The sequence below is a fragment of the Telopea speciosissima genome, chromosome 10 (assembly GCF_018873765.1).
Source record: "Telopea speciosissima isolate NSW1024214 ecotype Mountain lineage chromosome 10, Tspe_v1, whole genome shotgun sequence".
NCBI classification, from domain to species: domain Eukaryota; kingdom Viridiplantae; phylum Streptophyta; class Magnoliopsida; order Proteales; family Proteaceae; genus Telopea; species Telopea speciosissima.
This window is the reverse complement of record NC_057925.1, coordinates 56,307,808-56,335,040: the sequence shown is the minus strand read 5'-3', so window position 1 is coordinate 56,335,040 and position 27,233 is coordinate 56,307,808. Positions and strand designations below refer to the sequence as shown.

Genomic DNA, 27,233 nt, shown 5'->3' with positions numbered 1-27,233 from the left:
TGATTAGCTTTGCTTGTATGGTGTAACAAGAGATCCTTGAAGGTGAAGAGAAGGCTGATGTAATGGCTGTGAGGAACTCTGTCAATGAAGACGATGAGGCCAATGATGGTGCTGATGTATTTCGCTTACATCGGCATAGTGAACATCAATTGTAAATGTTCCTGACCCCTAATATGTCAAGGCCTTGATAGTCTTGGGTATTGAATTTCCCTAAACCATATGTTTTTGCATGATTCTCGGTAGCGAGCACACCAATTTTGCCACTGAGGCGCACGATAGCACCATCATACAATAGCAAAACTCTAACCGTATTAAAACGGTTTTAGAAACCCTTTCTTTTTCAAAATAAAATAAATGACGTGGGTATCTTTGAGGGAATATACTCCTGTCCCCTACCTTCAGAAACTCACACTCTCTTCCAAAAAAAAAAAAGCGGCTTTGCGGCCGACTTCTGCTACTCTTGATAATGTAGTCCTAGATAGGTAGGAGACCTACTAGGAGCCAGACAACCGGATCAATTGCAAAAGGGGTTGCTGGTTCGAATGGACAACACTAGGATTTAGGTTAATTCTAGGGTTTAAGATGGGAATTTGGGAATGGGTCTTATATGACTTTAATTTGCAGGTCTAGGGGTTATTATGGGATAAAAATAATTGGATTTGGTTAAGTTTGAAAAATCTGCAGAATTAGGGTTAGGGTTTCGGGTTTTAGGAATTAGGAAATAGGCTGAATTTAGGGTTTCTAATGGGAATTTAGGGCAGGGTTTTGGATCGAGTATAGGTAGGGCAGTGAGGGTATTATGGTTGAAATTTGATGATAAACTAATGGGGAAATTGATCTGAATTGAGAAATTAGGGCTTAATGGAGATAGGATTAATGGAGTTCGATTGGAGAATGATTAGGGTAGACTGTAAGGAATTAGGAGAAGAAGATAGTTGTAGAAAATTAAATAACCCACTGGTTTTGAAGATCAACAGTAGTAGGAGCTTGAGAATTGATTGAAGAGGACCTCCCGATCATAAGCAGATGCAAGGAGTCGTAGAAGTCCACCCACCCTTTCCACCTTTTCCACCTTGATAAACCCACAAGGATGCAACACTCTCAAGGAGCAACAGCAGCAACAAAGGTAGCAAGCATAAAGCTGAGTTTTTATTAATCAAAATTTGTATTCAATGCTGGCCTCCCTTACAAAATTATATAGAAGACTTAAAAATAGACTTAGACACTAAAAAGGACAAGCTTAACCCTATCCCTAACCTATTAGGTAACTTAAACTGATTAGGAAACTAGAATACTAAAGGAAATAGACTCAAAACATGACTGGAGTTATAGAGTCCTAATCCAGCCCAACTTACATCGCATGACCACTTAAGTTGTCTTATGACCACTTAACCAAGTCACATGTTCACTTAAATTGAACCAATTGGATGCAACCAATTTGAACCGGTTCAATTGAAAAAACATAAAAATAAACTAAGTATTGGGTTAATCCCGTATGCAACATATGTACTCCTAGTTTAGGCTCATTAAAGTGGCCTAATACATAGAAAACCCTTGGGAACAAAGGCCCAACATGTATATAACCCAACCATAGGCCTATTTCTAAAGAAATAAGCCAATTTCTATGATGAACCTGCATCAACTCTCCCCAACTTGAAAAAATTCGTGCTCGAATTTTGCAGTGAGGGGGGGGGAAATCAACATGTGATCAACAGCTTTGACCATCCCCAAACAAAATTCTGATGAGGCAGGAACATTGGGGATAAAGTCTTCAATGCGTGGAGCTTGCTCTTCGAAGAACCATGGTGGCATAACAAAATCTATGTGTTCTTTTTTTGAATCAACAATAACTGTCAATGTCTCGTCCATAAAGCCTTCAGTGTTAGCAACCTTCTCATCTAATGCATGAGACACAAGCTCTACTTCTTCAAGAACAGCATCTTGAAGGTCATTGTTTTCCTTTGGAATGCTCTCAGTCAACTTTTCATCTTCTACTGTTTCAGCTTTGTCTACTTTGTTCTCTTCAATGTATACCTCTTCAGTAGAATCTTCTACAATTGTATTTTGGACCTCCACATCAATTTGATGGCTGAGCTTCTCAATTATGATCTCAACTATTGGTGCAGCTTGGTCTACTTGAATTTCTTTAGCTATCGGTTCTTGAATCTCTTCAACACAAACTGCCTTAGTAGAATCTTCTGTTGGTACATCCGCTATTGGTGAAACTTCAAACACAGTCGATGCCATTTGCGTTTGAGTTGACATGTTCGGCAGTCCTTGTGGCTGTACAGTCGATGTGGTCACCTTTGGTTGTAACTCTTTTAGAGTAAACAAATGGTATAGACGGTGTTGATCAGGTAGGACACACGAGTTGTAATGTAGTCCTAGATAGGTAGGAGACCTACTAGGAGCCAAACAACCGGATCAAATAACAAAAGGGGCTACTGGTTCGAATGGACAGCACTAGGATTTAGGTCAATTCCTAGGGTTTGGGTTGGATATTGGGAAAGGGGTTTATAGGGTATTAATGGGCAGGTCTAGGGGGTCAATATGGTATAAAAAAGTTAGGGTTTGGATGAGTTTTGAAATTCTGCAATTCTGGACAGAATTGAGTTGCAGGTTTTGGGCTTTAATGGAGTTAGGGTTTATGGGATTCAAACAAAAAATAAAGGGGATCAATTGGGGGAAAGGATTAGAAGAAGAATTTTGGCGTCAAACTTACTAGAGATTCCATTGGTAGCAAGCTTCGACAGTTGTGAAGGATAAAGCCACCTTCGAATTTGAGGAAGATCCTCCCAGTCGTCATGGCGTAAGGAGTCAACTGGATTCCACCAGTCCCTTTCCACCTTGATAGAACCACAAGGATGCACACTCACAAGGAGCACAGGAGCAGCAACAATGGCAGCTAACAAGCAAAAGCTTTTTTCATTAATCAAATTCGTGTACAATGCTGGCCTCCCTTACAAACTTATATAGAAGACTCAAAAATAGATTTAGACACTAAAAATGAATGGCCTAATCCTATCCCTAACCTATTAGGTAATTTAAATTGACTAGGAAACTAAAATACTAAAGGAAATAGACTCAAAACATGACTGGACTTATAGAGTCCTAATCCAGCCCAACTTACATCACATGACCACTTAACCAAGTCACATGATTACTTAAATTGAACCAATTGGATGCAACCAATTTGAACCGGTTCAATTAGAAAACATAAAAATAAACTAAGTATTGGGCTAATCCCGTATGCAACCTACGTTCCCTTAGTTTAGGCTCATTAAAGTGGCCTAATACATAGAAAACCCTTGGGACCAAAGGCCCAACATGTATATAACCCAACCCTAGGCCTATTTCTAAAGAAATAAGCCAATATCTATGATGAACCTGCATAAACTCTCCCCAACTTGAAAAAATTCGTCCTCGAATTTTGCAGTGATGAGGGGGAATCAACATGTGATCAGCAGCTTTGACCATCCCCAAACAAAATTCCGATGAGGCAGGAACATTGGGGATAAAGTCTTCAATGCGTGGAGCTTTCTCTTCGAAGAACCATGGTGGCATAACATACTCTATGTGTTCTGCCTGTGAATCAACAACAACTGTCAATGTCTCGTCCGTAGAGCCTTCAGTGTTAGCAATCTTCTCATCTAATGCATGAGACACAACCTCCACCTCTTCAAGAGCAGCATCTTGAAAGGCATTGTTTTTCTTTGGAATGCTCTCAATCAGCTTTTCATCTTCTACTGGTTCAGCCTTATCTATATTGGTTTCTTCAACATAGATCACTTCAGTAGGATCTTCTGTTGGTGCATCTGCCATTGGTGAAACTTCAAACACAGTCGATGCCACTTGCGTTTGAGTTGACATGTTCGGCAGTCCCTGTGGCTGTACAGTCGATGTGGTCACCTTTGGTTGTAACCCTTCTAGAGTAAATAAATGGTATAGACGGTGTCGATCAGGTAGGACACACGAGTTGTTTTCAGGTTCAATCCAACCTTGTCGTTCGTCCAACCAATCACCTATTGCAATAAAACTATTTGAATGTGGTACCGGTTGACACCAAGCACCATCATGGTACGAAGAACACCCAAATTCAACACAGACTTTACCTGTAGGCATGATGCAAATCTCTCCTGATTGGGACAACATATCCACCATGGATTGTGAAATAATGTTGTTACGTCGCCTCTCATCAACAATTAATATGGTTGTGCTCCCATTGGGTAGACGAACTCCGGTCTTAAAAACGAATGGAGGTGGGTCTTTCGAGGCTTTGTTGGAGCTTCCCTCCACCATAGCTCTGATACCAATTAATGTAGCCCTAGATAGGTATTAGACCTACTAGGAGCCAAACAACCGGATCAAATAACAAAAGGGGCTGCTGGTTCGAATGGACAGCACTAGGATTTAGGTCAATTCCTAGGGTTTGGGTTGGATATTGGGAAAGGGGTTTATAGGGTATTAATGGGTAGGTCTAGGGGGTCAATATGGCATAAAAAGGTTAGGGTTTGGATGAGTTTTGAAATTCTGCAATTCTGGACAGAATTGAGTTGCAGGTTTTAGGCTTTAATGGAGTTAGGGTTTATGGGATTCAAACCAAAAATAAAGGGGATCAATTGGGGGAAAGGATTAGAGGATTAGAAGAAGAATTTTGGCGTCAAACTTACTGGAGATTCCACTGGCAGCAAGCTTCGACAGTTGTGAAGGATAAAGCCACCTTCGAATTTGAAGAAGATCCTCCCAGCCGTCACGGCCTAAGGAGTCAACCGGATTCCACCAGTCCCTTTCCACCTTGATAGAACCACAAGGATGCACACTCACAAGGAGCACAGGAGCAACAACAATGGCAGTCAACAAGCAAAAGCTTTTTTCATTAATCAAATTCGTGTACAATGCTAGCCTCCCTTACAAACTTGTATAGAAGACTCAAAAATAGACTTAGACACTAAAAAGGAATGGCCTAATCCTATCCCTAACCTATTAAGTAATTTAAATTGACTAGGAAACTAAAATACTAAAGGAAATAGACTCAAAACATGGCTGGACTTATAGAGTCCTAATCCAGCCCAACTTACATCACATGACCACTTAACCAAGTCACATGATCACTTAAATTGAACCAATTGGATGCAACCAATTTGAACCGGTTCAATTAGAAAACATAAAAATAAACTAAGTATTGGGCTAATCCCGTATGCAATTTACGTACCCCGAGTTTAGGCTCATTAAAGTGGCCTAATACATAGAAAACCCTTGGGAACAAAGGCCCAACATGTATATAACCCAACCCTAGGTCTATTTCTAAAGAAATAAGCCAATATCTATGATGAACCTGCATCAAGTTGTTTTCAGGTTCAATCCAACCTTGTCGCTCGTTCAACCAATTACAACCTACTGCAATAACGCTCCTTGGAGATGGTACCGGCTTACACCAAGCACCGTCAGAGTATGAGGCATAGTTATCAAGGCGGGAAGGCGACCATGACATTTTAGAGTGTAAAAAATCAAGGCGACACTGCCATGGCACCCAAGGCGTCCAAGGCGACCAAGGAGCCTGGACGCCTTGCGCCTTGATAACTATGGTATGAGGAACACTCAAATTCAACAAAGACTTGACCTGTAGGCATGATGCAAATCTCTCCTGACTGGGACAACATATCCACCACGGATTGTGAAATAATGTTGTTATGTCGCCTCTCAACAACAATTAATATGGCTGTGCTCCCATTGGGTAGACGAGCTCGGGTCTTAAAAACGAAAGGTGGGTCTTTCGAGGTTTGGTTGGAGCTTCCCTCCGCCATAGCTCTGATACCAATTATTGTAGTCCTAGATAGGTAGGAGACCTACTAGGAGCCAGACAACAGAATCAATCGCAAAAGGGGTTGCTGGTTCGAATGGACAACACTAGGATTTAGGTTAATTCTAGGGTTTAGGATGGGAATTTGGGAATGGGTCTTATATGGCTTTAATATGCAGGTCTAGGGGGTTATAATGGGATAAAAATAATTGGATTTGGTTAAGTTTGAAAAATTTGCAGAATTAGGGTTAGGGTTTCGGGTTTTAGGAATTAGGAAATAGGCTGAATTTAGGGTTTCTAATGGGAATTTAGGGCAGGGTTTTGGATCGAGTATAGGTAGGGCAGTGAGGGTATTATGGTTGAAATTTGATGATAAACTAATGGGGAAATTGATCTGAATTGGGAAATTAGGGCTTAATGGAGATGGGATTAATGGAGGTCGATTGGAGAATGATTAGGGTAGACTGTAAGGAATTAGGAGAAGAAGATAGTTGCAGAAAATTAAATAACCCACTGGTTTTGAAGATCAACAGCAGTAGGAGCTTGAGAATTGATTGAAGAGGACCTCTCGATCATAAGCAGATGCAAGGAGTCGTAGGAGTCCACCCACCCTTTCCACCTTGATAAACCCACAAGGATGCAACACTCTCAAGGAGCAACAGCAGCAACAAAGGTAGCAAGCATAAAACTGAGTTTTTATTAATCAAAATTCGTATTCAATGCTGACCTCCCTTACAAAATTATATAGAAGACTCAAAAATAGACTTAGACACTAAAAAGGAAAGGCCTAACCCTGTCCCTAACCTATTAGGTAACTTAAACTGACTAGGAAACTAGAATACTAAAGGAAATAGACTCAAAATATGGCTGGACTTGTAGAGTCCTAATCCAGCCCAACTTACATCGCATGACCACTTAAGTTGACACATGACCACTTAACCAAGTCACATGATCACTTAAATTGAACCAATTGGATACAACCAATTTGAACCGGTTCAATTAAAAAAACATAAAAATAAACTAAGTATTGGGCTAATCCCGTATGCGACCGATGTACCCCTAGTTTAGGGTCATTAAAGTGGCTTAATACATAGAAAACCCTTGGGAACAAAGGCCCAACATGTATATCACCCAACCCTAGGCCTATTTCTAAAGAAATAAGCCAATTTCTATGATGAACCTGCATCAACTCTCCCCAACTTGAAAAAATTCGTCCTCGAATTTTGCAGTGATGGGGGGGGGGGGGAATCAACATGTGATCAACAGCTTTGACCATCCCCAAACAAAATTCCGATGAGGCAGGAACATTGGGGATAAAGTCTTCAATGCGTGGAGCTTGCTCTTCGAAGAACCATGGTGGCATAACAAACTCTGTGTTCTTTCTTTGAACCTGCATCAACTTGACAAAAGTGAGAATTTAGGTTTCTGTATCTCACGATTTGCAGGATTTGCCCCTGGTTGCTGCATTGCCCCTGGTTGGTGGTGGCCAATGAGGATTTGGTTATTGGCTGGAAAATAAACTGCCGGCCCTCCAAAATACCATCAGCAAGGCTGGTAAGTAAACTGTGCCCCTTGCCTGTGGGTTACGACTTTTCAATGCTCATTTACAAAGGGATTTGCCCCTGGTTAAACATCTTTTCATTGCCTGATTTGGGATTGGACGCCCTTCATCGATATTCCTTCTTCTTGGTGATATTAAGATTCAATTCTGGAGTGCCATCGGGCATACCAAAAAGTGTTACCACTATTTTCCGGCATCGACGGCGTGAGTTGAAGATTACTGCCATAAAATGAATTGAATCAGACTTCTAATCAGGAAAGAGTGGGATCTTTCCAGTGCCTTGGTCATTCCAAGGACTTTTAAATGTAAAAATTGCAATGCCAAGAAGAAGAAGAACTTTGAAATCAAATTGCTTACTTGCAGAAATGCATCTGTTGAGGTCTTTACAACTCGCCAAATCTGAACTGATGAGGCTTACAACTTGATATTTACACTACAACTAACACTACAACTACTCTATGACGAAATTGCTCACTTCCCATAAACGAATTTGTTGAAGTCTTCACAATCTGCCAGCCACGAACTGTTGAAGCTTACAAATTGGTGATAATGAATGTCTTTTGAAGCAAGCCAAAAGACATATTGCTAGATAGAAGTCTACATTATCACTACTCGTAAGAAAAAGGAAAAAAGATAAAAAGATATAGATTTGTTATGTTCATTTGGGGTCCCTTCCTTTGTTGCTGAATTTTTCTTTTATAGGCACTCTTGGTAGTTTTGGTGGTTTCTGGTAGTTACCAGATAGTTACGGAACCACCCATTTCCTTAAAGGTTGGTTATAATTCCCCTGTTGACCGTTCGTCGGTCACTAGCAATTAGTCTAGTCACTAAAATAGATTGATCTTGACTGAAATAGGTTTGGTCTATTGACCGAAAATAGGGTGTAAACACATTGGTGTTGTAACATCCTCCTCTTTTCGTCCCAGAGTTGTGTTGACTAGTTTGCATCCTTGAAGATTTGGTTCTTCACTTCTTCATTTAGAGTTTTTAGGCGCTGGATTCTGCCAATCCCTGTATTGTTGGTATTAGGGATGAGGAATCTATTCCTTGCTTTGTTATTAGTTTTTTCTTCATGTATTAAGTCTGGGCTGAACTCTTGTTGTTGACAGGCATGTGTTCGGTCATGCTGAAAGATGTGTGATGTAGGATAAAACCTAGAGACTAAGTTTTTCCTACAAGGGCAACAATTCTAGCCTAAGGTAGGTACCAATTACACCTAAAGGCTATCTAGTTAGGACTGGCAGCAACATACATTGAGTACATACAAGAGGGAAACAGCGATAAAAACAACGGGCAATGAACAATATAAACAATAGATTAAATGCATTCAACTAACAAGGTTCCGATTAGATGTCATAGGGGTCAGATATGTGCCTTAGTGCGCTGAAGCATTAGAAGAGGGAACCTACGTATCCTAAGATAAGATGGTGGAGATTAAAAGGGGAGTCCCTAGGTTCATTTCCTAATAATATGGTCCAACAAGGAAAATGGGACTTTGAGGGAGACACCAATGTGATGTGGAACGAGATGATAACTTGTATCAGGAGGGTTGCCAAGGAAGTCCTAGGGGAAGCAAAGGATAGCTGTCAAACACCTAGGGAATAGGGAGACTTGGTGGTGGGATGACGAGGTCCAAATAGCCATCAAGACAAAGAAAGGGATTTTTAAGACATGGCAACGGACTAAAGAGAAAAGATAAAAAGAGGTATAATGAGGCCAAAAATTGGGCTAAGAAGATTGTGGGGATGGGTAGGGCGAAGAAATATGAAGATCTCTATACTAATCTAAACACAAAGGAAGGTGAAAAAGCTATCTATAAAATAGCTAAAATGAGAGAAAGGAAGGGTAGAGATTGACCATGTGAGATGTATCAAACGGGAGGATGGAAGAGTATTGGAAAGGGATGAGGACATTGTGAAGAGATGGGATGAGTATATTTGTGAACTACTAAATGGAAATAGTTTGAATATGAATGATCTGGATGATTACACTATTCATCAAGAAAACACATGTCATAGATATGTACGGAAGGTTGGTGTGGCTGAAGTTAAGGAAGCCTTACGAAAGATGAAAGTAGGCAAGACTCCAGGCCCAGATGAGATCCCAATAGAAAAGTAGAAGGCCCTAGGAGTGTGTGGGGTATATTGGTTAACCAAGTTGTTTAACAAGAAAATGAATACAAGGAAAATGCCTGATGAATGGAGGAGAAGCATTGTAGTTCCGATCTATAGAAATAAAAGCAATATTCAGAGCTCCAATAACTATAGAAGCATAAACCTAACGAGTCATATCATGAAACTATGGGAGAAGATTATTGAAGTCCGTCTGAGAAAAGAGACTCATATCTCGAAGAACAAATTCGGTTTTATGCTAGGTAGATCCACGACCAAAGCTATTTACCTACTGAGGACTGGAGGAGGCTCATGGTAGATATAGAGCCAGCAAGAAGGGTCTCCATTAGGTTTTTATTGACCTGGAAAAAGCCTATGACAGAGTCCCTAGAGACTTAATCAGGCATGTTCTTGTGAAGAGAGGGGTTTCGAGTAAATATATAGATATAATCAAAGATATGTATGAGGGCGTGGTGACTAGTGTGAGATCTGTGGGAGGTCAGGGCAAGAAATTCCCAATTATGATTGGGTTACATCAGAGATCAGCGCTAAGCCCTTACTTGTTTGCGCCTATCATGGATGAATTAACCAAGAGCATTCAAGATGAGGTCCAATGGTGTATGCTCTTCGCTGATGATATCGTTTTGGTGGACGGGACAAAAGTATGGAATAATGCTAAGGTAGAGATGTGGAGATCTGCTCTGGAAAGCAGATGCTTTAAGATTAGTAGATCAAAGACGGAGTATATGATGTGCAACTTTAGTCACACTATGATGGACACTGACATAGTGAAAATTGAGGAGAGAGAGATATACCGCAAAATGACTATTTTAGATATTTGGGGTCAATCATAAATAAAGAAGGTGACATGATGATGTTTTGCAGCGAATTAAAGTGGGATGGATGAAGTGGAGAGGGGCGACCAGAGTACTGTGTGACCGACGTATTCATTTAAAGCTTAAAGGAAAGTTCTATACGACTGTTGTCCGGTCGGCTATGATGTATGGGGCGGAATGTTGGGCAGTTAAGACTTAAGAAGTGCCATATAGAGAAGCTATGTGTGGCAGAGATAAGGCTGTTAAGATGGATGTGTAGCAAGACTAGGAAGGATAAACTAAGGAATGGGCATATCAGAGCTGATTTGGGGGTTGCTCCGATCAATGACAAGCTTCAAGAATGTCGTTTGAGGTGGTATGACCATGTACAACGGAGGCCTGGGGACTCAGAAATCATCCCAATCAATCTCCAAGTATTCCAGACTGTTGCTGCTGCTGATCCAACATTAAGGAGGCTATATACAACCTGCGGCTCCAGTTCTGCCCTGGGTTTTGCTGCAAAGTTCAAGCTTGAATTACTCAACCCTCCATCAGAGAGTCCCAGCCCCTGCTATTGGCTGGATTGCTCTACAGTGCCTAAGTTTCTATTTCGGTGCTACCTCCATATCTCTCAACCTAACCACTGGAATTGACTGAGGTTTTCAGCATAGCTTCCCCTCACTGCAAGCCACACTCGACCTGAGTTTGGTTTCATTCTATTGGCCAGTTTGGTTTCTTACACACCTATTCCTACTATCTAACTTCGTGACCTGTTGATTAGTTGTGATTCTGCTCATCCTATTCAGACCTAGTTTGGAGGGTTTTTGGTCATCCCTTGGCCTGCACTTGACCTCTGTTGCAGCCTCTATCCTTGGCTGTAATTTCAGTTCTAATTTTAACCCTAGGTTTGGTTTTGGGGGTAGGTTTATACCCTGCTGTTGGGGTTGATTGTTATTTGGTTGTCTTGAATTATTGTGGGTTATTTGGGGCTAGGTTAACCCTAATCTGGTCTTACATTATCAAGTCTTAATGGGGTCAAAGTTAAACAGCAAGAATAGAGTGAGGGAATGTTTTTTTTTGGTACGAAATGAGGGAATTTTTAATATATTGAAGAGGATTAACTGAACACAATTGCTTCCCACCAATGGATCAGAGTCCCACTGTTCAAGCTTCATCCCAAGACTGAATCACACAGCATACTTGCAGAGAATCAAATTCAATAATCTTCAAATCATATAGAGCTCTTGGCTCTACAAGCTTATAAAAAAATTAAAATTAAAACTATTCCTGATCTGACTAGGACATCCGATCCTAGTCTGACTATGAATACAGTCCTATTGTTAATCACAAAGCATAACTGAGAAAGGATTAGGAAGCATAGTTCAACTAGGAAAACTTAAAGTAAAACAAATCTAAATAGCTAACCACTAAGCCCACAAATGGGCTGGACTGAGCCCATGAATGGGCTGGAATCACCTAGCTTGAGCTAGGCCTTCAGCTGGGCCTGGGCCTGGCCCATCTTTTTGCAGGAGTAGGTAAGGTACTCCTGCCCTGCATCAACCACAGGCCAGGATCAGAAATGGGATCAGTGATCCATGAAACCTCGATGTGTTGTATGTGGAGAGAAATGAACTGTTGTGTCTTCAATGACTCTGCTGAATCCACTTATGGGTCCCCTATTGTAACATTTTTAGTGGGCCAAAACGTGTAATTTTGTTTAAGGTCCTTGCTGAGGCTTTTGTATACTGTTTGCAGTCTTGCATGGTATATTGAGGGAACATTATTCTCTCTTGGGAGCTCTTCCATCGTATTGAAATTTTTATTGCCATTTACACGGGTAGAGACAAACCTTCTTTGGGAGAATCCTTTCCCAACAGATGCGTAATTTGAGAACAGCGTGAATTGCAGCTGTACATAGGCCCTATACCAGTTCATGGATGGGTCATATACCATTGTGGGGGTGGACCCATGGTATGGATGCAATCCGCACTGTCATCATATTACACATGCATTAGGCTTGCTTTTCCGACCTTGTTTATAGACATGAGACCTTAACTGGTATAGTGGTATCATATAAAAAATAAAAAATTAGCACTTTCTTTTGTTTATTATAAGTAATTAGCACTTGTAGGTTAGGGCCACAAATATGACGCTGACCAGTATAAAATTTCTCCCCATTCAACAATAATGGTATCTCTACCTAGAATCCATGTGGTAGAAAATAGAAGGGGCCAGCCCATGGTGCCAAGTCACGATAAATATCGATTGATACGTAGTGAGATTGGCCATGTTGATACGATACATAATCGATGCGTACAAATATTTTTGGCCAAAACCCAAGTGGATCACAGTTTTTGGAAGAAAACTTCTTCCTACTCTGTATTTTTTGGTCGAAACCTAAGCGGATCCCATCTACACTAAAAAATGACCTAGATCAAGTAGAAATTTGCACTTGCCAATGAAGATTTGAATCACATAGATTTTTGCTTTTCAAAACTTCTTTCTTAATTGCTTCTTATTTTTTCTTTCTAAATTTCTTGCTTAATTACTTCTTATTACTTATTAGCAATTTGGATTATGTTGGGATTTCAACCACTGCCAAAACTGAAATATTTATATTTCACATGTAAATTTGGATAGTCATTTTGTTTAGACCCTTGAAACTGAAATATTTTGCCAAATTTTGACATTTTGGTAATGTAAATAATAGAAGAAGAAGAAGAAGAAGAAGAAGAAGAGAAAAGAGAAGAGAGTGAGGGAGAGCTTATATCTCTAAGTTTTTGAGAGACCAGAAATATCTCATTATATATAGATCTCTTTACAGGGGCAAAAAGGTAAAAACATAAAACAAAAAGGAGGAAGGAACCCCTTCTCGGTATTAGTGCGAGATTTCCTTACGCTAATTCCGAGAAGGGTATTACCCTTTTTACCCTCCTACATCATCTCATACTTCTAACACTCCCCCTCAAGCTGGAGCATATATATCAATCATGCCCAGCTTGTTACAAATATAGTCAACCCTCCCACTCACTAGAGACTGAGTAAAAATATCAACAAGTTGTTCTCCAGTCTTGACATACTTTGTAGAGATTACGCCTTGTTGAAGTTTTTCTCTTACAAAGTGACAATCCACCTAAATATGTTTAGTTCTCTCATGGAATATGGGGTTTGAGGCAATATGTATTGCTACCTGGTTGTCCCACCACAATTGCATTGGTGTAGAATTCTCAAACCCTAGTTCAGTCAACATCTTCAACCAAACCAACTCACAAGTAGCATGTGCCATGGCTCGATACTCTGACTCTGCACTTGATCTAGCTACTACACTTTGTTTCTTACTCTTCCATGAGACAAGGTTACCTCCAACAAATATATAGTAGCCTGTAGTTGACCTCCGATCATTCGGTGATCCAGCCCAATCTGCATAAGAAAATCCCTCAACTTGTGTATGTTCATGATCAGTGTACACTAATCCTCGTCCGAGAGCCTTCTTGAGATACCTTAAAATCCGAATGACAACATCCCAATGAGGAGTCCTAGGAGATGACATGAATTGACTTACGACACTGACCGGAAATGAGATATCAAGTCGAGTGAATGTCAAGTAATTCAGCTTTCCAACCAACCTTCTGTTTCTTTCTGGATCATCTAGGGCATCTCCTTCATCTGCAACAAGCTTGACATTGGGATCCATTGGATTATCAAGAGGTTTGCACCCTAGCATCCCAATCTCCGTAAGCAAGTCAAGAGTATACTTTCGCTCTGAGAGAGATATTCCCTTCCTGGATTGAGCCACTTCAACTGCCAGGAAATAATTCAACTTTCCCAAATCTTTAGTTTAAAATCTCTATTGTAGATGAGTTTTCAAACTATCAATTCTTGTAGAGTCATCACCAGCAATCATAATGTTATCAACATATACAATCAGAAAAATTCTGCTGGTACTTGTCTGACGATAGAAAAGAGAATAGTCACTATTGCATCGTGACAAACCAAACTCAAGAACTACGTTTGTCAATTGGCCAAACCAGGCCCTCGGAGACTGTTTCAGTCCATACAATGATTTCTTCAATCTACAGACCAACCCAGACTCCCCCTAAGCAACAAACCCAGGAGGTTGCTCCATATACACCTCCTCCTGTAGATCTCCATGGAGGAAGGCATTCTTGACATCTAGCTGATGCATAGGCCACCGATGAGAGGCAGCAAGAGAGATCAAGACACGAACAGAGGATAGCTTGGCAACTGGAGAAAAGGTATCCAAGTAATCGACAACATACACCTGTGCATAGCCTTTGGCCACCAATCGAGCTTTCAGGCGGGCAAGAGAGCCATCAACATTAACCTTGACCACATAGACCCAACGACAACCAATGGCAGACTTCCCAGGGGGGCAATGGAACAAGATCCCAAGTGTGGTTATTCTCTAAAGCCTGTAATTCTTCTTTCATAGTTGTCCTCCAGCCAGAATTAGATAATGCCTCTCCAGTTGTCTTAGGAATAGGATGAGATGCAACAATAGAAAGATAGGTTTCAAAGGTGGAAGATAAACCAGAATAAGAGACATGAGAAGATAAAGTGTGTTTAACACACCGACGGGTACCTTTCCGATGAGCAATGGGCTGGTCCAAATAAGAAAATATAGGATCAGAGGTAGGATCCGCAAACGGCAAAGACGTGGTAGAAGGCGTAGCATCAATGGGAGCAGTAGCTTCTTCCCTTGGATGATGGCAATAAACATGAATAATTGGGGGCCGAATAATAGGAGGAGGCAACGGAGGCAGAGCAACAGGAGGCTGCTAAGAAGGCTGAATAACACAAAGAGGAAGATTTTCATCTAAGGAAGGATCCACAACAGGCTCATGCACTTAAGACTGAAACTCAAAGAAAGAAACATCAGCAGTAATGAAATACTTGCGAAGAACAGGAGAATAACATCGATACCCCTTATGAACACGAGAATATCCCACAAAAATGCATTTAATAGCTTTGGGGTCTAACTTCGATAACCCTGGAGTATGGTCTCGAATAAAGTAGACACACCCAAAGACATGTGGTGGCAATGGAAATAAAGGTTCAGAAGGAAAAACAAAGCATAAGGAATGCCACCATCTGAGATAGAGGAGGGCTTTCAATTGATAAGGTAGCAAGCAGTTAACACTGCATCAGCCGAGAAAGACTTGTCCACTTTCATTTCAAAGAGAAGGGACCGAGTCACCTCCATCAAGTGACGGTTCTTCCGTTTAGCCACACCATTTTGTTGGGGTGTGTCAGAACAGGAAAACTAATGAATGATCCCACGAGTGGTCATAAAATCAGAAAAAGGGGCAGAAAAATACTCCCGTGCATTATCACTATGCAAAACTTCAACATAAGATCCAAATTGATTCCTAATTTCTGCAATAAATGAAGAAAAGATGGAGAACAATTTAGTTCTACATTTCATTAAGTATAACCAACTAACACGAGAAGTCATCAACAAAAGTAACAAAATATTTAAAACCCAACTTGGAAGGCACACAACAAGGACCTTATACATCCGAGTGAACTAAGGAAAAGGGATGTAAGGCCCATTTGTTGACACGATGGAGCTTACCAAGCTGATGCGACTCACAATTTAAAACTGAAAGAGAACGCATACTAGGAAACAGTTTTTGCAAACTCTGTAAGGACGAATGATCAAGTTGACAATGAAGCTGATGAGAGGAAGCTGAGCTCGAACAAGACCGAAGATGTGTCTTCAAGAAGATACAGCCCCCCAGAGACCCTGCCTCTACCAATCGTCCTCTTCGTCTACAAATCTTGAAAGACACAAGAATCAAGGAAAAAGGTTATGGAACAATTGTAGGCATTGGTAAGTTGTCTAACAAACAAGTGATTAAAAGGAAATTTAGGTAAATACAAGACAGAAGATAGGGAGAAGGAAGAAGTGGGCTGAACAGTACCAATGCCTCTGACTGTAGCACATGAACCTTCAGCTAAAGTAACACTGGAATGAGAGGTTTGTAAAGAGGAAAAGATACCTGAGGTTCCAAACATATGGTCTGAGGCCCCTGAATCGATAATCCAGGACCTAGAAGTGGAGAGACACGTAGTGGCATTACCTCTCTGAACAAAAGTGGCAGTGGAAGAAATGTACTGAGAAGCCTTTCCCTGGCTGTAGCGAGCATATTCCTCCTCTGTTATAGTCAAAGTCACACAGCGATCCTCCATAGGTACAAATGGGACTGTAGGTTCAACACTGACAGTGTTGGCTATCTTGGACTGGAGGTTTGCCATGTAACTTCCAGCAAAAGCGCTGAATGTGACTAGGTTTGCCACAATGATGGCAAGTCCTCACAGGACCAGATTTCTCAGACTTCTCAGATGAATCATGAGTACCAACAGAAATTGCAACCGGGGGAATTTTAGCAGGCTGACGCCCCCCACTGCGGCCACTACTGACAAGAGCAGTAGTATCACTAGAAGAGACTACAAAACTAGATTGAGTGTATCACTCTTTCTTCTATCGATTGGAGAAATAAGCAAGGAACCGAGAGAAAGAAATGGAAACAAGCCCTTCTTGATCAGAAATATCTCATTATATAAAGATCTGTTTACAGGGGCAGAAAGGTAAAAACATAAAAAAGATGGAAGGAACTCGTTCTCGATATTAGCGCCAGATTGCCTGACACTAATTCTGAGATGGGTGTTACCCTTTCTACCCTCCTACATCATCTCATGCTTCTAACAGGTAAAAAATTTGGACCATGGTTATTAGTAGGTATGAATGTGTGTTACTGTACTTTCCAATGAAGATTAGAATCACTGGATGCCACAAAGACAAATAATATGGTATTTTATTTATTGCTTATTTATAGAGTATAATGCTTAAAAACTCTAGTTTTGCTTGTATATCCATGTGTATCAAAGCGTATCTTGCATCTCACCGATGTGTCTCGTAGATAGATCTCTCATAACCAGCTTTCCAATAGCTGCAAGATGCCATTGCTTGACACCTTGCCAACCTACATACCCTATCTGCATGGCCTGTTGGGGAAGGGGGATTTTAGTGTGAAAGAAGAAGGGGGGGGGGAGTTTTGAAGGTGGGTAGGGTGCGTGTGATGCGACATGGATGGGGGAGAGGGATTTTAATGGCAAGGAGAGAGAAGGGAAGGGAAGTTTTGACTGTATGTCTGTGCGATGTGGATGCGGGAGAAGGATTTTTGTGAGAGGGGGGAGAGATAAGTAAGGTTGCGTGAGGCGGGCGAAATTTTAGGAGGGGAGAGATAAAAAAAGAAGAAGAGTAAAAACAGAGATTTAAAAGGATCTAGTTTCCTAAACAAAAGGAGATACTTTTTTATCCTAAAAGGATTATTAGAAAGGTAACCAAAGAAAATCGATAAATATGACCTTTTGAAGTTTCTGGAAATTGGAAAACTCAAAAGTACATGATGTGAGCAAGGGACCTGTTCCTTTTAACTTATTGTTACAGACATAGTTGTCAAGGCGTCGCCTAGTTGGTGTCGCTTGCTTTTGGACCCTTTCCAACGCCTTGGGTCGCCTACACGCCGTGACAACTATGGTTGCAGGTAACATATGCCCTCACATTCTTTGCACATATGTAAGTGTATATGCACACACTCCTGGTATATCTTTTTTTAGTTCCTATTGTTGCAAACTGTTCTTATTGTCTATGTGCTTGTGCTCTTGACTCTTTTTATTTAAGCATGAATATGCTGATCTGATCTTTACTTCATTATTTTTAACTTCCAATATAGTCCAGATCGCTCTTTATTCTTCCAGATTGCAGTCAACATCATATTATTAACTCTTCTTGTCTTATGGCATGTCTTCCTACGTGTTCATCTTCTTCTTTTCTTATTCTTGATGCTGCAAATCAATTTAGGGTGGATCTACGAAATATCATCTGAGGTCAAGGTGGCTACAAGTGTTCCAGAGTGATCGTGATCGCCGTGATTTTGTGAGTGATATTTGCCTCATAGATTTACCCATTTCAAATTGCATTTGTCAGATAATGGTGTCATTGATGTTTCATAGCAAGGTCTAGTGAGTGCTGGGGATCCTTAAGGTTGAATCAGATTAGTAATGTTTTCTGTCTTCCATTTAGTAGCTGTTTGGGAATGCCACGACCATAGTTGTCACAGCGTCACGGCGATCCAAGTCGGTGGAGGGGTGTCACGTCGATATATCGACATGTCGCCCGCCATGGCGAGCATGTCGACCATGTTTTATTTTTTATTTTCTCTATTTTTAATGTCATTTAGTATGCTATAATATATGTCCTATAACATCAAAAAATCAACATGAAAGTGTACTACTAATATACTATGGTTTAATTCATGAAAGTGTAATAACTATTATATCAGTGAATAGTGAATAGTGAATAGTGATGGACTACTGGCTGTAATAACTATTAAATCCCTCCTCCCTTGTCTCTCGACTCTCTCCCTGTCTCTGTGTGTGTACTGTGTATGTGTGGGCTGTGGTCGTGTGCTGTGTGCAAGGTAAGAAGAAGAAAAAATAAAAACAAACACCTTCTCTGTGTGTGCAACCTGCAATCGCAAGGCAAGAAGAAGGCAAAAAAACAAAAAACGAGAGATAGTTCGGCTGTAATAAATCCCTCCCCCCTTCTGTCTCTCGACTTTCTCCCTGTCTCTGTGTGTGACACTATGTGTATGTGTGCACTGTGCAGGGCAAGAAGAAGAAAAAAAAAAATACATTCTCTGTCTATGTGGAAGCACTCAATTGCAAGGCAAGAAGTCCCAAGGTCTGCATTGTAAGCAAGCTAGTTGCAAGGCAAGAAGAAAAAAGAAAAAAGAAAAAAAAACCGAGAGGACTATGGTTGCAGCACTGACTGGAATAAATCCCTCCCCCCTCTGTCTCTCGACTATGTCCCTGTCTCTGTGACTGTACAAGCAAAGAAGAAAAAAGAAAAAAGAAAAAAAAACCAAGAGGAGTCGAGGACTACTAACTGAAATAAATCCCCCCCTCTGTCTCTCAACTCTCTCCCTATCTCTGTGTGTGTAAATGTGGCTGTGCAGGCAAGAGAAAAAACAAAAAAAAAACCGATACTACTGGCTATAATCACTACCGGAGGCTGGGAGGAGAAGAACTGAAGAAGAAGAAGTTAAGAAGAAGATGAAGAGGTCTGCCTGGGAGGAGGAAGAACCAAATTAAAAAAAAATAAAAATTTACTTACTTGGAGAGTTAGAGTCCTGGAGGTTGCCGGAGAAGTTCGAAGTTCGAACTTTGAAGGCTGCCGAGACTCGAGAGTTGCAGGAAGCGAGGAAGTTACCGTTGTCGGTGTCACGATCCCTCTCCTCTCGATTTTCCCTTTTGCGATTTCTATTTCCCCCCATTAGGGTATAAGCTATTATGTTTAATATTTTTAAGTTTTATGATAATGTGTATTGCAGGTGTAACTTTTCAAGTTACACCTCCAATACACATTAACGAAAAAACATCTAAGTTATTAAATCGTTTTAAAAAAATATATATATATATAAACCTGACTTTTATACATTAAATGTTCAAATATTGGTCGACATACCCATATATCGTGGTATGGCGTCCATGGCGACGCCATGGAAGCCATATCGCTCGATATTTATACATATATCATGGCGGACCTCAATATGCCCTTTCCCCCAGCGCCAGGATGCCATGGCGGCGACATGGCGACGCCAGGATGCCATGGCGGCGACATGGCGACGCCATGACAACTATGGCCACGACTGATGGTGCATGTTTCGGGTCTTGCATTGTGCACAATGCTTTATTAACATATGATACACTATCTTGTTGGGCTGTGTCTTCTTGGCACACCAAAATCTGCAAATAGTGGGATTGGAAAAAGATTGTGTTTTTTGAGCTGACTGGTGGCATGTCTATTGACCTGCTTGACACACATTGTAGGAGCCGGGACCCTCAAAGGCCTGAGCCCCAACAGAAGGAAAAGAAAAGAGCAAAAAGAACAGGAAGAATGCAAAAGAGCATGACATAGAGACAAAAATTGGTCCAAATAGACTTTTCTCTGTTTCATTGCTTATTGCCATTTGTATGTTCATATATGTTACTTTCTACAACTCTGACATACAATTATTTCTGACAATGCAGTCACCCATTAGATAAACATGACTTATCCTCAATCGGCCACTTCTGTCTTAATTTGAAGTCTGCATCTTGTATGTTTAATGTTTATGTTTACGTGTATGTGTATGTATATGTGTATGTATATGTGTAGCAATATCATCTTGGGAAAATGTTTTAAGCTAAGCAACATCTTTGTTATCTTTCATATGGAAATATTAGAGAGATATAACTTTACTATTGCCAGTGCCGAGTGTCATAATAATCAAGGCACAATTACTGGTGAATTATGCTCATTTTCACTGGTTTCTAATGTTTTCAAAAGGTAACCTGTGGATGTGCAGCTGGAGTTGCTGCTGCATTTAGAGCTCCAGTTGGTGGTGTGTTATTTGCACTTGAAGAGGTTACATCTTGGTAATAAATCTTGTTCATTTGATAAGCATTTATATATTTATAGACCTTAATTGTTTGTTCAATCAAAAATTGAGTTGGTTTAGACACCTATACAAATTGATTTAGTTTTCTTGTTGAAGGTGGAGGAGTCAACTTATGTGGCGTGTCTTTTTCACATCTGCTGTTGTGGCTGTTGTTGTTCGTACTGCAATGGCCTGGTGTGGAAGTGGAAAGTGTGGGCATTTTGGCTCTGGTGGTTTCATAATTTGGGACATATCTGGGTTAGAATCAGAACCTTTCGTATTCTCTGTGCGAATGACTTTATTGAGCATTTCCTTATATTTCCATTTTGACTATAGTACTCCTTTTGTAGCGGTCAAGAGGATTACTCGTTTGAGGAATTACTGCCTATGGCTTTCATTGGGGTCATTGGAGGTCTTCTTGGTAGGTAGTTTTGTTGGCTGAGATTTTATGATGGTGTTACTTTCTTTATAATATAAAAAAAAAGAGAACGGAAAGATGAAAAAAAGATATTTTACAGTTTCTGTGTGTGCGTATGTTTTTCTTTCTTTGCATCCTTCATTGATCCACATGGGTTGCTATTGCTTTTCTTAATTCTGTCAGGTGCCTTATTTAATCAGCTTACTCTTTATATAACTCGTTGGCGTCGTCAATATTTACACAAGAAAGGGAATAGAGTCAAGGTAATAGTCTTTTTTTTTTTTTTTTTTTGTGGACTTGGGGTTAGAAAAATCCATAAGAAAGAACTATGGAAATTTTGTAATTGAATGTTTGGCTCATTAATTTATATGGTTTCCTTGTTATATGCTTGTTCTTTTGCAGTTGTCTATCACTAATTCCAGCCTCTACTTTGTCCATGATTGCAGATTATTGAAGTTTGTATTATCTCTCTGATGACATCAGCAATTTCCTTTGGATTACCACTTTTAAGAAAATGCAGCCCATGCCCAGAGACAGAAGCTAATTCTGGTATAGAATGCCCACGCCCGCCAGGAATGTATGGAAATTATGTGAGGGTAAGCTTCCAAGTTCCAACTTGGTTCCTTTGTCGTTTATTTCAAGTTTAGTTGGAGATCTGCATCCATATGCAACATCTGCAAGTATTTTGGCTTCCAGTTGAGTCTTTGATAATGGAAGACAGTATTATGACAAAAGCACTGAATTCTATTGTCGCCCTGAGTGAGTACAGAAGGTTCAACCCTCTATGGTGATGAGGTCCTGGTTCTGTCCTGCCGACATAATCAGAACCCTTATGGGATAAGGATCCTAGGGAGGTGAGAGCAGAAAATAAACAGGGTTATCGATTGGGAGAATAGGAGAAGAAGATGGGATATATGGTAGAGGCTCTCACTCACACCTAAGCCTCTCACCTGAAGATTTCTCACCTCATATGGGACGCTCTCCTAAACTGTTTCTCACAGCTATTGGCAAGAACCAGAACCAAGATGTCATTCAAATTCTGTTGTTCCATTTAGCTTAAAGGCAACTCCTTATATAGAGTGGCTAAGAGGGTTCTAGACTCTTATGGAGACTTCCTCCTAGACTTTTTCACCAATTAATGGGTTTTACAGTTTCAAGGTCTTTCACAACTAGCAAGGATACCGACCTATTGACTGAAATAAGACTTCACTACTTTAGATACTAGTTACAACTGATTAATTAATGCTTTTCTTTTTCAGCACATATGGCTCTTGAAACTTCTTGACTTCTTGGACTGGAATTAATTAATCTCCTTTCCAGCACACATGCATTAGTTACTCATGACCCATCTTGACTGGAGTTCATAGTTATCAAGGCGTCACCTAGGCGACACCTTGGCGTCGATGCTCCTTGGTCGCCTTGGGCACTGTTATCGAGAGTTATTTATTCTCGGTATTAGCTATAGTAGCTAATACCGAGAGGTGTGAGGAGCGTAGATTGTTAATTGTTTTTATTTCTTTTATTATTTCCGTTTTCCTGTTTTGCCCTTAAGTGGCTATTTATTGAAGATTAGAGGAAGATTACACTCATCGTGTCACTCCCAAGTTGCACATCCTCTCATCTTTTCTCTTTCTCGATTTTCCTTCTTCATCTATTTCTCTTATAATTGACATGGTATCAGAGCAATAAGGCACTGTTACAGCTTTCGTGGGATCCTTCTCTTTTCTACAGTCCACAATTGAAGATTGGAGTGGGTATTGAAGCTTGAAGACTTGTGGGTTTTTTTTTTTTTTTTTTTTTTTTTGTGGTAATGGTAATAGTGGTGCTGTTCGTGGTCGTGGTGGTGGGGCTGGTTCTAGTGAACCACCTACCTTGGGTACTCAGAGTGTTCCTGTTGGTTCGGGGCAAGTGAGGACTTGTCATCATTGTGGTCGTCCTGGACATATCCAACGCTTTTGTTGGAAACTTCATGGCAAAACCACCTCAGCAACAGTTTGCCAATTCAGCTACCACTACTGAGTCTACTGTTTTTGCATCTCTGCAGCCTGAGGGTAAGACCGTGAAGATGTCTGATGAAGAATGTCTGTTTTACACTATTTCAGATTTCTTAGTCAGCCTAGCCTCCAACCGCCACCTTTATTTAGACAGGTAATGCTACTGCCTGTATTTCGACTGCTACTCGTCGTCCCTGGATCATTGATTCAGGGGCATTAGATCACATGAGTGGTGTTTCAGGTAGTCTTTCTTCCTTCCGCAAATCTTCGTCTAGTGTTACTTTAGCTAATGGCTCCTTAGCTAACGTAACTGGTCTTGGTACTACACATGTTACACCTTCTTTGTCTTTATCTTCTATTCTCTACTTACCTGATTTCCCATTCAACCTTTTCTCTGTTAATCGTTTTACCAAATCTCATAACTGTTCTGTAACCTTTTCCCCAGATTCTTGTGTATTTTAGGATCTTACGACGAAGAAGATGATTGGTAGAGGTCGTGAGTCGGGGGGACTTTACATACTTGAGGACACTTCATTTATGGCGTGTACCGGTGTGGCGTCACCCCACCAGATTCATTGTCGTTTGGATCATCCTTCGTTGGAGAGTTTAAAGTTTTTGGATAGTCGGTTTCGATCTCTTTTTAGTTTGAATTGTGAGTCCTGTCAGTTTGGGAAACTTCATCGTGTGAGTTACCCCCCTAGAGTCAATAAATGGTCTGACCAACCTTTTCTTTAGTTCATTTAGATGTGTAGGGTCCATGTCCTGTCGTGTCTACTTTGGGTCATCGTTACTTTGTAACCTTTGTTGATGACTATTCCAGGGTTACCTGGCTTTATTTAATAAAATGTCGTTATGAATTATTAACAATTTTTTGTGCTTTTGTGAATGAAGTCAATAATCAATTTCAGATTCCTTTGCGTATTCTTCGTAGTGATAATTCTAAGGGAATAATTTCTTCCCCCTTTTCTAAATTTATGGTTCAACATGGCATTATTCATCAGTCCTCTTGTGCTTACACCCCACAACAAAATGGTGTAGCTGAGAGGAAGAATAGACATTTAATGGAAGTTATTCGTTCTCTATTATTTGAGATGAAAGTACCTAAATCTTTTTGGGCAGATGCTATTTTGACTTCCTGTTATCTCATTAATCGCATGCCTTCTTCTGTTTTACGTAGTGGTATTCCCTTTTCTTTGTTGTTTCCTTCTATGACATTATTTGTTTTACCCCCACGAGTATTTGGAAGTGTTTGTTATAGTCGAGATTATTGTCCAAGTGCCTCCAAGTTGGATCCTAAATCTCTCAAGTGTATGTTTGTGGAGTATTCTCGCACTCAAAAGGGTTATCGTTGTTATTCTTTTGTGTTGCGGAAATATTTTGTTATTGCTGATGTTTCTTTCTTTGAATCTACTCCCTATGATAGTTCATCTTTTACTTTGTCCGACTTGGATGATGATCTTCCCGTTTATTGTCCACTCTATTCCACAGGTTGCCTCATCACCGGCTCCTCCACCTATTGTGTTTAAACGTCACCAATGGAAAGTATGTACTTGGACCCCTGCTCCTGCGAGTTCTGCCACATCTACTTCTTCGCCGGCAGATCCTGAGACAAGTACTACTCCTCCTTTGGAACTTCCTTTTGATCTTGATATTCCTATTGCTCATCGTAAGGGTGTTCGGGCTTGTACTCAACACCCCATTTCTAACTTTGTTTCCTATGTTGGTTTGTCTTCCACCTTTCATTCTGGTTTACAAACTGTTGAAAATCATCCTGTTCCTAAGTCTGTCGCAGAAGCATTGTCCAGTCCTGGTTGGAAGGCTGCTATGAATGAGGAATTGTTGGCATTGGAAGAGAATCAGACTTGGGATCTTGTGCCCGTACCCTCAGGTAAATCTGCTAATGGTTGTCGATGGGTGTATGTGGTGAAGGTAAATCCTGATGGATCCTTGGCTCATTTGAAGGCCCGTCTTGTTGCGAAGGGCTATGCCCAAGTATAAGGGGTTGATTACTTGGATACTTTCTCTCCTATAGTGAAGCTTACTTCTGTTCGCATTTTGATTTCTCTTGCTGCTACTTACCATTGGCCTTTGTATCAGCTAAATGTCAAGAATGCTTTTTTACATGGGGATTTGATTGAGGAAGTTTATATGGAGCAACCTCCGGGGTTTGTTGCTCAGGGGGAGTCTGGCTGGTGTGTAAGTTGAAGAAGTCTCTGTATCAAGGAACTAAAACTCGGGTCTCGGTACCAACTTGACTCTTGGAAAAACCGAGACGAGTCGAGATCTCGCCGAGTTGGTGCATTTTTTTTTTTTAAAACTTGAAGCCTCAACTTTGGGTCAACCCGAGATCCGAGATCTCGCCGAGATATGTCGAGTTTTGTCCAATTAGGTCAGGTATTTAAGTGGTAGGTGGGTTAAAATAATGGGTCACAACCGAGATCCAACTGAGATCCGAGATCTCGCCGAGATATTGCACTTTTGAGACTCGTAGGCAGTCTCGTCTCGGCTTTTCCAAAAACCCAGAAACTCTGCGAGATCGCGAGATCTCGTGAGTTCTCGAACTATGAGTCTGTATGGGCTGAAACAGTCCCCTAGGGTCTGGTTTGGCAGGTTTACTGAGGTTGTGTTAGAGTTTGGGCTGACACGCTGTGGTAGTGATCATTCTGTGGTCTTTCGCTACTTTGGTGGAGGGAAAATATTTCTTGTGGTTTATGTATAGGATATAGTCATTACAGGAGATGATGTTTCTGGTATTGAAGATTTGAAGGTATACTTGCAGAAAAAATTTTAGACCAAGGATCTGGGTAAATTGAAGTACTTTTTGGGTATTGTATGTTTGTTGGAGGTAATTTGGTGTCTTGGAAGAGCAAGAAACAGACAGTAGTTGCTCGTTCCAGTGTAGAGTCAGAGGACAGGGCTATGGCACATGCTACCTGTGAATTGATGTGGATAAGACAATTGTTGGCTGAACTTGGTTTTGTTGATTATTCTTCAATGACACTGTGGTGCGATAACCAAGCAGCTGTTCATATTGATTCAAATCCGGTGTTTCATGAAAGAACAAAACACATTGAAGTTGACTGTCATTTTGTTCGAGAGAAGCTACAACGAGGTTTAATTTCTCCTGGTCATGTCCGTACAGGAGAACAACCTGCAGATGTGTTCAAAAAGTCTTTGGGGAGTGCAAGAGTGGATTATATTTGTAACAAGCTGGGCATGATTAACATCTATGCTCCAGCTTGAGGGGGAGTGTTATCGAGAGTTATGTATTCCGAGAGGTGTGAGGAGGGTAGATTGGTAATTGTTTTTTATTTCTTTTATTATTTCTGTTTTCCTGTTTTGTCTTTAAGTGGCTATTTATTGAAGATTAGAGGGAGATTACACTCATGTTGTAACTCCCAAGTTGCACATCCTCTCTTCTTCTCTCTTTCTCGATTTCCCTTCTTCATCTTTTTCTCTTATAATTGATAGGCACCTAGGTGGGCACCTTGGACGCCTTGGTCTGCCTTGTTGGTGTCGCTTGGATTTTGGACCCTGTCCAACACCTTGCCGCCTTGATAACTATGTTGGAGTTAATTGAAACTTGGGCTAGAATATTTAGAACTGTAGGGTCTGGCCTCAACCAACTGAACTTAGTTTGGGCCTTGTTGAGTTATGTAGCCCGAGGGGCATTATGGGGTTTTTCCCTTTATAACCGATTCATAATTAGAGTCGGCTATGAGGGGGGTATTATTGTATTTTTATTCTCTCTCTTCTATTATAAATAAAGGGCTTGGTGATGCTATTGATCACTCAAGCATTTAATTCTAAAGCAGAAGTAGCTGATTTTTGGAGGACTTGTTCCCCATCACTAAAGGGAAATTCGACCCAAGTTTCAGCATATTCTGAGGGTTAATTTTGTGGGAATTTCGAAACCCATCATACTCTCTTAACATCATGTCTGATCTCACTACAACTGAATCAGATGATTCTTCTTATCTTGAGTACCTTCCTTTTGCTTCTCCCACTAAATTAGATGGGACCTAC

At 40.6% G+C, this 27,233-nt stretch overlaps 1 protein-coding gene across 1 annotated transcript in view; it reads left to right on the top strand.

Annotated features, from left to right (window-relative positions):
* Positions 1-27,233, top strand: part of LOC122642099 (chloride channel protein CLC-d-like) — a 56,380-nt gene that overhangs the window by 9,191 nt on the left and 19,956 nt on the right. Inside the window, exons 6-11 of the mRNA XM_043835514.1 lie at positions 18,176-18,250; positions 20,705-20,793; positions 20,913-21,053; positions 21,146-21,216; positions 21,397-21,476; positions 21,660-21,809. Of these exons, the coding sequence (XP_043691449.1) occupies positions 18,176-18,250; positions 20,705-20,793; positions 20,913-21,053; positions 21,146-21,216; positions 21,397-21,476; positions 21,660-21,809 (606 nt within the window). The remainder of the gene's footprint in view (positions 1-18,175; positions 18,251-20,704; positions 20,794-20,912; positions 21,054-21,145; positions 21,217-21,396; positions 21,477-21,659; positions 21,810-27,233) is intronic.